Source organism: Geospiza fortis, unplaced genomic scaffold, assembly GCF_000277835.1.
Source record: "Geospiza fortis unplaced genomic scaffold, GeoFor_1.0 scaffold112, whole genome shotgun sequence".
In the NCBI taxonomy this organism is placed as follows: domain Eukaryota; kingdom Metazoa; phylum Chordata; class Aves; order Passeriformes; family Thraupidae; genus Geospiza; species Geospiza fortis.
Genome location: NW_005054298.1, coordinates 12,970,223 through 12,982,396, shown reverse-complemented (window position 1 = coordinate 12,982,396; position 12,174 = coordinate 12,970,223). Strand labels below are relative to the sequence as shown.

The 12,174-nt window shown below is 50.3% G+C and overlaps 1 protein-coding gene across 1 annotated transcript; it reads right to left on the bottom strand.

Annotated features, from left to right (window-relative positions):
- Nucleotides 1-6,157: 6,157 nt before the first annotated feature.
- Nucleotides 6,158-11,756, bottom strand: IGFBP2 (insulin like growth factor binding protein 2). The gene is made up of 3 exons (XM_005415783.1): nucleotides 11,532-11,756; nucleotides 10,000-10,140; nucleotides 6,158-8,204 (listed from the first exon to the last, which is right to left on the bottom strand). Exons 1-3 carry the CDS (start codon nucleotides 11,661-11,663, stop codon nucleotides 8,037-8,039), a joined length of 441 nt encoding a protein of 146 aa, XP_005415840.1. The 5' UTR covers nucleotides 11,664-11,756; the 3' UTR covers nucleotides 6,158-8,036.
- Nucleotides 11,757-12,174: the final 418 nt, after the last annotated feature.

Genomic DNA, 12,174 nt, shown 5'->3' with positions numbered 1-12,174 from the left:
GGGAAAGAGGGAAAGAAAGAAAGGAGAGAAGTAAGGAAAAGTAAAAAGAGAGAAAAGAAAGAAAAAAGAGAAAAGAAAAAAGAAAATTAAAAAAGAGAAGAAAAGAAAAAAGAAGAGAAAAGAAAGAAGAGAAAAGGAAAAAAAGAGAAGAGAGAAAAATAAACCCTGAAGAAACTGAGGACTCGGAATCTACAACAGCCTTTTGACAACAAGGACTCAGCAAGGAAAGGATAGAGCCAGAGACAAACCAGCCATGGCCACTCTGCCATCCTGCACCTCTCCCCAACGCTGCCTGCACCCCTCTGCCACAAGCAGAGGTCACCCTGATGTAGGAAGCTCTCCAAGTTGCTGATTCTCCAGTACGGGTTTTGGGCAGGTTCATTTTTATTTTTATATTTTTTTCCTGTTAGCTAGTTGATTTCTGAAGGGTCTTGAGAGAAAATCTTGTGGCCACCAGCGTTCCCCTTGCAGTCCTCCAGAGTGTCCTCCCCATGTTGCTGGGACTCACTTGAGTTGATTTCCATCTCAAATGACTGCCCCCAATCCAGGCAGATTACAGCAAGGGAGGAGACGTGGGACTGTTCACTTTGTGTCTGGAGATAAGCTGGGGAGGGAAACACAGATCCTGCAACAGCACAAATACCCCCAGAAAGTATCTGTGGACTTCAAAAAAATATCACAAAAGGAAATACAGTCACCCCCATCCAGTTCATCTTGATTGGAAGGTCAGAAATTTTCTTGGACAAGCAGGACTGACCTTTGTCCATCCAGGTGTGAAAGTGTTTATCACCTGCATGCACTTGTGTGTGCATTGATGTGGCTTTCCCTCCTTTCCCTCCTTGCAACACTTCACCTTGAAATCTGGAGGTTTCAATGTAATATGCAATTGGGGGATATGCTGCCCCTCCCAAAAACAAATAATGACCTGCTGGATTAAGCACAGAAGCAGAGTTATGGAGGAGCATTGGTGCCTGTGGAATCAGGGCCTCGTCAACACTGAGGACTGCATCACTGTTCAGACTGAAGTTATCCCTACATGGGGACAGGGGAATCAGGGCCAAAACTCTTCACCACCCTTTGCCACCACAAAGACGACCAACTATGGAGATTTTTTATTGTTTTTTTTTTACACAGCCGAAAATGTGGTTTGCTCCAGGGGGAAAAAAACCCCAAACCTCCAGTTTGTTTCATCTTGGTTTTTTGTTAAGGCCGGTTTCTAGCTCTCCCCATGGGTAGGAAAACACCATCCTTTTGCATTGAGGATACTGCTCATGTTGCCACGGCTGATTCCCACGACCCTGCAGTAAGATCCTGTGATGGGCCTTTGCCTTTAACCTGGGGCCCAGCTCCTTGTTGAGTGACAGCAGCCACTGCACCATGGAGACCCACTGCCTTGGGCATGCTGGGACAGCCCTCGGCTGCCTTCCTAACTCATTTCTTGTTTTTAACATTTGCATTTGATTTTGGGACTCTCGCCTCTTGCTTATCCCTGACAAGGGTCTCCACGATGTTGATGCTGGGAGGAGATCCTGCAGTGAATGGAAGGAAAGAAAGGAAAGGGAGCTGTGGGGTCTGGGTGCTGTGGTGGGGAAACACACCCGCTGGGAACCACATCCTACTGCCACAGCTGGAGGTGGCAGCCAGCACTGGCCAAAGGACACAGCTGATCTCAGGTGGAAGGTTCCTGAACCCCCATATCCCTTTCAGCTTCCTGGACCTGGGCAGAGAAAAATGGGAGGTCCACAGCACTACTGGAGCCCCACCAGTGGGGATGGGACAAGGGGGTTCTGGTGAAGGCTTCTTGCCATCACAGATTGGGAGCCCTCATAGCCTCTCGTGAGATGACATTACTCCCCTAAGCATCCCGTGGGTTCCCCACCAGGACATTACCCTGATGGAGGGCAGGAATGGACACCTGTGGTTATTTCCCTCCAAATGACAGCGGGAGCGAGTTTTGCCTATGGACTTCCACGGAGACGCAGCAGAACACATTTCAACCTGGGGACAAAGCACCTTCCCATGTTGGAAAGGAGGAAGTGTGCTACCAGTGTAGATGTGCCCCCAAAAAAGCCTGCTGGGAGTGGAGTAATTCCGTGTTGTAGGAGAGGAGCATGGTGGGGGCTGAGAGAGGGACCCCTCCAGGCTCTGCAGGGCTGATGGAGCAGGGTTGGTTTAACCAGAGTGGTGGATTAATGCTGGGGTGCAAGTGGAGTAAAGAATGGGGTGAAGACAGCAGGAGGAAGAGGAGCTTGTACTAACCCCAAGGGCCACTGGACACCATTGTTGACACTGTCCGCTTGCTGATCCCTGTGCAAACCCTCCTGACTGTCATAGGCCAGTACCACCTTTCCCAGGACCCTTCCTTCCTTCTCTCTTCCTCTTTCTTGCTTTTTTTCAATTTGTTTGTTTGTTTTTTTGTTTAATTTCCCAAAACTTGAAAGCCTTTGGCTGCAGAGAAAGGAGACATGCCCCCGGGGCAGGATGGGAAGGGCATCAGACCCCCATGGACCTTGCCCTTTGGCCAGGATGCTTTTGCAGGGTGAGGGTTTGCTCACAGGGCCCCATGGTGGTGTCACAAAGAGGCCGCCACAGACACTGGGAAGGGACACAGGGCGATGCTGTGTCCTCTCCCTACCAAGCAAGTCTACGTGGCCCTGGGAGCCCAGAGTACCAAAATCCATCCCACACAGCCTCCCTCACCCCTGCACACCCCATGCTGGGATGGCATTGCCTGTCCTGTCCCCATGAACCTGGGGGAAAGGATGATGGATATTTGGGGTGCACCACCCTCACCCCCCAGATCACCTCAGCTCCCAGGATGGGGCACCAAGTGACCCCCCCAGCTGCCCACTCCCTTAAGGATGCCCAGCAGGACGAGGCTGTTTACAGGCTGCACTAATATTTAGGACCGGGGTTGGAGCCTGGGTTGGGCTGGGATTGAGAGTGACTTCAGGAGGGCTTGGTCACCCTGTGGGGTGGCAGTGATGAGGTGCTCCCATTCTCAGCACCCAGCAGCACCCCTCTGCATTTAGGATGAGAGAACCAGAAGGGGCAGATTTGGAAGCTGGGGAGGGTTGAGGCACACCAGGAGATGCTGGCAATTTGTGCATCAGGGGGTCATGAGGCTCAGGGGTCTCTGGCTATGGTATTTGTACTGAGCCCACGTTGGTATCTAGGATGTGAGCTGGGAAGGAGAGGACAAGGATGGCTCAGGACAGCCCTTCCACCACACCTGCCCAGGGAGCGGCGCTCAGTGGCTGGGCTACCCCTTGTCTGTACTGCAGTGGACTTCGAAAACCACTAGTACAAGAGCATTTTGCACTATTTCTCCGCTCTCTCCCCCTTCCCCTTTTCTCCGCCTTCCCCATGAAAATTCTTTGCTGTTGGTTTAGTTTTCTTTTTTTTGTTTTGTTTTGTTTTGTTTTGTTGTCATTGTTGATTTTTTTTTCCCCCAAATGGAGCATTGTATATTTAAAGAACTGTCAGTTCACCTCGCTTCCAGACCGCTGTCCTGGCCCTGGCTAGGATCCCTGCCTGCTGTGGCCCCCTCCCTAGCCCCACCAGCCACCGCCACTGCCACCGGGACAGACGTCACCACGCACGTTACCCACCGTTGTAACACAGTTGTTAAAACACACCAGATTCCGAGTTTCCTGCCTGGTTTTTATCTTTAAGCAATACTCACTACACATTTTACGGTAGCTTTTTATAGCTTTACATACATACGGTAGCTCTGTTGTTTCGTTTTGGTTTTGTTGTTTTGTTTTTTTTTTTCCAGTAAACAAGAAATACTCATAATCTTACTGGTGGGAAAAAAAAAAAGCAGTTTGTGAAAAACTGACAATGGAAGAAGAGCTTAATGCTCTGTTTAGCATTTTGTACTTAAAAAAAAAATCTCACATTTTATTAAAAAGTGAAGATTGCTGTATACTATTTATTCAACTTATAATTTATGTTACTCTTTGATCTTTGTCTTTTCTCATGACAAAGCATTTATTTAATAAAGTTATGCATTCAGTTAGCTCGTGCCTGACCCTCGTGGAGCATCTGTGTGCCAGGGCCTGCCAGTGAGCTGCTCCAACCCCGAGCATCCCATGGCCGCCTGTGTTGGGTCCCTTGCGGGGCTCAGCCAGCTCCACAAGGCTGTTCAGGGAGGTACAGGGCATGGGGTAAAACGGTGGCAGTGCTTTAGGGGAGCTTTTGATACTAGGACAATCTGCTAGGTGGCTGGTAAAAGTTGCAAGTTTAACTTTACAGCTTCCTGCAAGCAGAGCTACAATTTTTAATCTTTTTTTTAGAATTTTCTTAGCATGGATATGGCAGTGGGGCACAGCACACACATTCAACCAGTTTATCAGGGCAAAGTACCTAGCAACCAGTGACGTTAAGCCCCTAAATGCCATCTCAAACTGAGCTCCACAGCTTGGGAGCAGACGTGCTCTTTGAGTCTCAGACCTCTTGGGGCCGCTGGAAGATTTGCCCCAATGTCCCAGCGGCAGGAACATCCCTGGAGCTGCTCAGCCCAGCCAGGCCGTGTCCTCAAACACTCTGCGGTAGCTCGTGGTGGGTCATCCCACTGCCCTCCCCGGTGCTGGATCTGACCCTGCCCCACCGCCCAGGCAGCCATCACCCTTCATTCTCCCACTCCCCGCGATCTCCCTCCTCCTGTGCCCTTCTTCCCCTCCATTCACCTGCCAGCATCACCCCGTGCACCCAGAGCGGGGCGGGAGGCAAAATCATCCCCTTTGCCCCCGCACTGAGGACCGCGGGTTGCCAGGGCTGTGCTGACAGTGCATCCCGCAGCCATCTTGCAGCACATGGAGACGGCACAGGCGGCGCCACGCCCCGCCCGCGTTACCCTCAGGGCCGGGCCCGGCCGCGGTGCTGCCGCTTGCAGCCGCAGAGGCCCTGAAATGGAGCTTTCCGTGCAAAAAGTTATCGCTGCCTTCAGCTACGGGCTGATAATCACATCCCTAGGGACAGCTGGAGCTGTATACACGTGTATAAGTAGCTACAGCTGTGCACAGATACGGTCATACAGTTTTACACTAAGGATGTTCTTTATATTAAATATCATTGTACTCTTGTGCAAGTTTTTATACTAAAAATACTAGGAAGAAATTCTTCTCTGTGAGGATGATGAGGCATTGGAACAGGTTGGGCAGAGAAGTTGTGGATACCCCAGCTGTGGGAGTGTTCAAGGCCAGGTTGGCTGGGGCCTGGAGCAGCCTGGTCTAGTGGAAGGTGTCACACACTGTCACACACAGCTCGTGTTTGTTCCCCTCTAGCCCCTAAACGGGCAGCACCTGGCTTGGAGCACCCTTGTGTCCCACCCCGCTAGTCAGCATTCCCCCCCATGGCAGCACCTGAGCCACCTCCAGCTAACCCCAGAGGCACAGAACGGGACAGTAGTTTTGCTACTTTTCCCATGTTCTTCAGTCTACATCCCACCCTCCCATCATGCCTGACCTCCTTCCCCTCCCCTGCAGCCCCCTGCACTCACTGCCTCCTGCCCACATAGAGTTTCCTGGTGCTCCTCAGCACTGGCAAGTCCCTCAACATGTGTCAGTCTGAAATTCATGGCAGGGCATAGAAAAAAACAGAAGGGGAAGAAGCCCAGTGGTGCTGCCTCCCTTTGGGGAGTCCAAAGGGAAAACAACAGCCAGCTGGATGCAGGATGTTAGGGCCAGCAAAGAGCCTCTCCTTCAGTGCTGCAATTTTAATTGAATGTAGTGTGGGGTGGGTTTTTTTTATTATTATTTTTATTATTATTTGCCTCTCTATGATGACCAAACACCAAGTTCTGCTGTCACACTCCCTCTGGCATCACTTCGCACCTTGGCAGAGGGTGCAGGACGTCTCTCCACAGCCACGTGAGTGGAGCAGCTCAGCCCACTCTGGTCACACACAGAGCCTGTACCTCCCTGCACTTCCCAACAGATTCACAAGGACCCATGTGTATAGCAGGAATATAGCCAGGCAAAGGAGGAGTGACACCAGTTCCTCCCTGCCCACATAACCAGGGCCAGTAACAATAAAAGCTCATCTCCCATTACTGCCTGTCGGCCATGGACAAAGGATGAACAGGGACAAATCTGCATGTGATGCATCAGGCAAAGAAAGCCCCTAAGTGCAGTGTGAAGGGGAAAGACAACAGTTTTGTGGCATCCTATTTAATTTATTCCAACTTTATGTAGCTCAGCTTTCTTAAAAGGGAAGAAGGCAAACAAATAAGAAAACTTCCCTATTCCTAAACAAAACAAAGTATAAACTGCAGATGAGAGCCAGCGTGTGCAAGTTTTATATGAAAAAGCAGAACACCCTCAGATGTTAACAGAAAACAGCATCATTTTTACAGTCACTTGGTTTTGCATGGAGGTGTGTTTTCTTCTTTCATTTGCTCCCATTCATTCACATCCACATATGCCCATCCCCAACTTTCCAAAGGGGCTTCTTCCCTAGTCTCCTCCACTGCCATGTCCAAACCCCTGCAAAGGCACAAGGGCCCTAATTTAAGAAAGCCCACCTGTACCCTTCACACTTCAGATCTGAAATGTAGGTCCAAGAAGGGGACAAGAAACAACAAAACATTTAAGAAAAGCCCAAGATGTTTACTCCAAGGAGAGGGTTTTTGCAATTGCTCTAACAAGGACATCCATATTTAAAAAAAAAAGGAAGAAAATAATAAAACCTCCTTGCTTAGGCAATGGGGAAGTTATTTATTCTCAGCATCAGTGTGTTCTGTACAGAAAGAAATCAACAGGTGAATTAAAAGCAGAGACACATCTCTCCCCAGTATGTCCAGCACAGAACCTCTCAGAGCACCTGGAATCACTTGGATTTCATCTATACAAATGTGTATGTGGGCAGAGAAGTGTGAGAGTGTGTGAGTGTGTGTGTGTCTGTGTGTGTGTGTTTGTATGTGTGTGTGTGAGTGAGGGCCTTTACAAAGCAAGATATATACTGTAATTTACTTACAAAAAGAAAAAGTTATGTGCTGAATAACAGATGCTCATTTCAGTCCCAAGCAAAAATGGAGGGACAAGGGCAGCTGCTTGGGAACACAGGTTTTAGATGTTTTGTTTTGTTTTTTTCCTATCTAGAAATAAAGAAAAAATGAATGAGAGAAAGAGAGACATTCCCTGGCTTGTTATCCTAAATCTACAAACGCATCCTTCCACCCAGCCTCAGCAAGTTCATTTTAGGTCCCTCGGCATAAGCTGATCCTAAGAAATACTGTGCAAAAGCCCTTCAAATCCCTTGGAAAAACAAGCATTTAGCTTTGCTATCACCCAAAGGCCCCATGCTCCCACACCAGTGGCTGAAGCTGGGCCCCTGTGGAGTTGTCTGTGCCCCAGCACAAGCAAAGGAAGCACCCAAGAGTGTTGTTAGGGGACAAGGTGGCAGCTGTCTCATCTTTAGCCCTTTCCCTCACTGCTGCTTCCTTGGGGAACACATCCCAACTGAGGTGATATATTCAAGCTGGGAATCCAAGGTCTTTCTTCCTTTCCTCCCTCCCACACCACATCCCATGCCAGGACTGATGGCTGGGCTGGGGCACAAGAGACTGACTGGCAGGACATAAGAGGCAGGTGACAGTATTTACAGTCTTTGGTCTTGGGGAAGAGAGAAAAAGAGGGGAAAAGGCTGGGCTCTTTCAGTTTTTTTACCCTCTCCCACTCATAGCAAGGGTTTTTGTCCCTTGGGAGGGGTCAGGGAGCACATGGCACTCTGTGCTGGAGGGTGCAGAAAGATGCCGCAAAGCAGCAGGGAGGGCAGGGCTGCAGGGCGAGGAGCAAAAAAGACCAGTTCTCTGGTTTATGTTGGGTGAAAGACCAAGAAAGCAGTCCCTTCTCCTTGCAAACCCCTCACCACCTTCCCCTCCCCTTATCCCTCCCCTCCCCAGGAACCAGGCAGCTGAGGAAGGAGGGCAGCACCCAGTCTCTTCCAGAGCCTAAAGAGACACGCTGAAACCCATGTAAAATCCAGCACTGGGGCCACAGTGAGCCACCTCCAGCCAGCAAGGTCACATCTGTCTACTGGCTCCGCAGGGCGTGCGCTCCCCGGTCCTCCTGCTCATGGGCTGTGTAGAAGAGGTGGCACTCGGGGTCCCCGCGGATGGTGGGTGCGCCCTGGATCACCTTCCCATGGATGGGGTCCACGCACCAGCACTCGCCACGCTGCCCATTCACCGACATCTTGCACTGCATGGAGAGAGACAGGACAGGTGTCAGAGTCAAGAGAAGGACCGAACAAACCACTTCCCAGGTCACCAGTCCAAAGCCCCAGCACTGGCGGAGCTGGCATTTCTCTGGTGATCTGGCACTAGTTTAGATTCAGGCAAAATCCATGGGATGCTGTACTCAAACCCCCCAGGGCCTATGCTGCCCCAGCAGTGTTACTCCAGCAGTCCAGGGTGAGGGCTGAACCTCTTTCCCCAAGGGCTGTGCCAGGGACCAAGAAGCCAATTTTAATGAACCAAAAGGACAAGTGTCCCTGAAATGCATCACCCTTTGCCAACTGTGAATGAAAGCATCCAAAGAGACAAAGATCCCTTGGGAAAGAGGGATGAGACAGACTGACAGAGGAGCTGTATAAGATTCTTCTCACCTGCAGATTAGGCTAAACAAACATCAGATCAAGGCCCCCACAGCCAGACCAAACAGAGATTCACTTATCCCAGAACAGAGGCAGGGACCATTGTGCATCTGGACCTGGCCTCTGTCCTCCCAGTCTTGTAGAGAAAGTTTCTTGGTCTAATAGTTATTGTCCTCCTCCTGCCCTGCAGTGGTGCAGGCACTTTGAACCTGATGTTCATCGCTCCAGCCCCAGCAGACACATTTCTGAACAGGTTGCAGTGGGAGATGCAGAGGTTACTCCAAGCAGGCCAGTGCAGACTGACTTGTTCCTCAGGCACAAGGAGCAGCAGAGGCTGTTTCTTCTTCTGTGGCACACAAAGCATCACCAGTGTCCAGGCTCATTCCCCAGACATGGCTCATCTTACAGGCAATTTGCTACCTCTGCTCCATCCAACCCTTCCAAGTGTGCCCATGCTGGGGGATCCAGCCAGCCCATGGGGCTCTTCAGGGGTGAATGGGTGAGGGCCCAAGTGGGACAAAGACAGGAGAACAGACAGAGGAAGATTCTCTCAGAGCATCCTATTTTATTTTTTTTAATGCTTCTGATGAGGGGGTAGAAGTAGCCCTGAGTAAAAGGCCTAGCCATGAAAACAGCACGGGTCCCTTCCAAAGGCTCAGCTATAAGAAATCCTCATATACAGGTACTACTCACAGATTACTCCAGTCAACCCTGCATCAGCTGTTTTTCCCAGCAGTTTTTTCCCATTCTTCAGTCACTGACACCTTGTGGTTTTGCATGAATGAAGCCAGGAAGTCAGAATTCAGACACAGAAGTTTTCTGAGTTCTTCTGGGTCCCATAAATACCTTCAAAAGCATGCTGCACTCCAACCCCCACCCTGCCTGGAAGGAATCCCTCCTGGAGCTGGGGGACCAGCCTTGACTTGTGGAGGAAAACCAGTAAAGTACAGTACAATCCCTCCTGACTCCCAGAAGCGCCTTCTGCTTTGTCTGCAAGACTGGTCAGTATTCATTCCCTCTCTGCTTTCCTCCTGCAGCAGGGCCCAGACAGTACAAGATCTGGCTCAAAGTTCAAGAAAATAGACCTGGACAGATAAGCAGCTCTTGTGGGGAAGAAGAACTAACTGTTTCTCCATCTCTGGACTGCCCACAGCCGTGTGTGGATGTGGATTTCATCTCCACTTGCAAACTAGTGGCTGCAGATGCACAGGGGTGTAACTAAACCTGTCCATGCCACGTGCAGCATTTTCTATTTACCCCACACCTCACATCATGCATAGGTTATCAGCCCAGCCCTGAACTATGCATGTTCTGTGTCTGCACATGGTGGGGACAGACAGTGAGCCAAGGGCTGCTGCTGGAAGCACAGACAGCCCCAGAGCCCTCACTGTCCCCTCTTACCTGTTTGAGATTGTACAAGCCATGCTTGTCACAGTTGGGGATGTGAAGGGAGTAGAGGTGCTCCAGGGGCCCTCGCTCATCTGGCAGCCGCATGGTGGAGATACGTTCCAGGACCTGATCCAGCTCCTGCTGACAAGGGGTCTGAAAAGCAGGAAAAAATGTATTATCAGGACAATGGTACCATTCAGCATCAACACTGTGGACAATGGGAACACCAGTAGGGATGAACACATGTGCATCCCTAAATACACAGGTTTGCCCCAGGTCCTGCTCCAGAGTTCACCTCCAGTCACCCAAAATCAGAGTTGTGCATAGACATGCACGTCTCCCATGTACCTGATGTGGTCAAGAGCCAACATAATACCAGGTCCCAAGTCCTGGATACAGAGGAGAAACCTCAGAGAGGCTACCATGGCTCCCACTGGTGGTGGCAAGTGCCATGAAGCAGGGCTAGTCCGGATAGATCAGGAGCGTTTCCAAAAGCATAGCCCAGAGCACACACCTGTGATGCAGTTTTGGCCCAGAAGTACAACTCAAAAGCATGTGAGACTCCATGGGAGTGGAGAGGAAGACCTGGGAATGGGAGTACCCCAAGCCAGCCTCTGGAGGCATCCTTCTTGCTCCACAGCAGCTCCCAGACAGGGCTTCCACCCAAGGCAGTGTGGTTGAAATATGCCTGATGTGAGGCAAGCTACGTCCACACCTCTCTGCTTTTGCAGTGGGTGAGGGTTTTTTTTGCAAAGGAGCAGCAGTAGTGTGTGAGCTCTCAAAATTGATGGTGCCTGCATCTAATTTCGAACTTCTGTTTTGCCTAGTCTTTGGAAGGCATGAGGACTCTTTTAAAGCTCCTTTCTGTCCCTGTGCTCCCCAGATATTAATATTCTGTATGTTTACAGGGATGTGTATTGTGGACTCTTTGGGGTGGGTTCCAATCTCCATCCCCATTCCCATCCCATCTAGTTGCCTTGATCAAGCTTCCCACTAGAGGGAAGCCACGGCCAAGAACTGGATAACAGACAGGGATAGGCAAGTAGACTGGGAGGTCTTAGAGCACTCTCCCTGCTACAGGACAGTCACACAGGTCATCCTCGGGGCTTGTGGCCTTCTTTAACCTAGAAGGGCTGCCCTGCAGCAGGCAGATAGCCCTGCTTCTAGCCCCTCAAATCCCCTTTGGCCGTGCCTGATTAGGAAAAAAGGGTGTGAGAAAGCCAGTCCATGGGCAAAGGGCATGCCTGCACTCCTGCAGAGGTGGATGTTGAGCCAGCAGAAGCCCCCCCTTCTAGAGGTGAAGCTGCAATGAAAAAAATGCCTCCTGACCAGCATATCAAAGTTCATCAGATGGTGTGTTCAGCCCCAGCATCAGGCCAAAAATGTTTGCTTCTCCTCTTCTGCTTCTCCCCACTCTTTTCTTTCAATTTATTTTTTCTGTTTTTAAGACAGTTTACTGCAGATTCCACTTAGGATTTGCATTCAGCATTTCCCAGTGAGCCCACAGCTGCCCCCCTTAGCTCCCCACAGCCCTGCCCTCTCACCCTGCCCGTCGACAGCCGTGACTTTTTGGAGTCCTCGTGGTTGTGATGGGCCTTGCTGACTTTGCCCATCTGCCGCTGCTGCTCGTTCACCTTCTCCCTCATCACTGCCAGCTCCTTCATGCCCGTCTTCATGGGCTTCCTCCCTCCAGCTCCACTCAGGATCCCCACGGTGCCATCCACGTGGTTCTCAGCAAGAATGCTCTCAGCGCGGTCATCACCATTATCTGCAGGAGACAGGGCAGACAAGGAAAGTGTCCAGCTCAGTCAGGCACTGCCTCACATGTTCAGCCTGCCCTGGATCATTTTCAGACTTGGCTGGTTACCAAGCCATAAAATCTTTGCATGCAAAAATTTTAAATTGCATTATCCCTTTCATCTGGAAGGTGAGAATAGATTCTTTCATTCTGGAGTTATTACCACTCTAAAAGACAGTTTAGAGAGCAGGGAAATCGCTGCTGGAGAAGTTCTTTCTGGCTTTTCTGTGACCTTCTAAATTACTTCCCAAGAATGCAATTTTCCCGTTAGAAGTCCAGTCAGATTAGAGATGCCAAGTGTACTTCAGCTCCAACACTTAAAACCACAGTGATTAGTAACAATACCTTGAGTCCATCTGTCATCCCCCAGAGTATCTCCAGGAATACTT

Coding starts and splice junctions, on each gene's coding strand:
- IGFBP2 (XM_005415783.1), bottom strand. CDS start 11,663: ATGAAGACGGGCATGAAGGAGCTGGCAGTGATGAGGGAGAAGGTGAAC. Junction 10,141..11,531: donor CACGGCTGTCGACGGGCAGG/GTGAGAGGGCAG, acceptor CCTGCTTTTCAG/ACCCCTTGTCAGCAGGAGCT. Junction 8,205..9,999: donor GCTTGTACAATCTCAAACAG/GTAAGAGGGGAC, acceptor CTCTCCATGCAG/TGCAAGATGTCGGTGAATGG.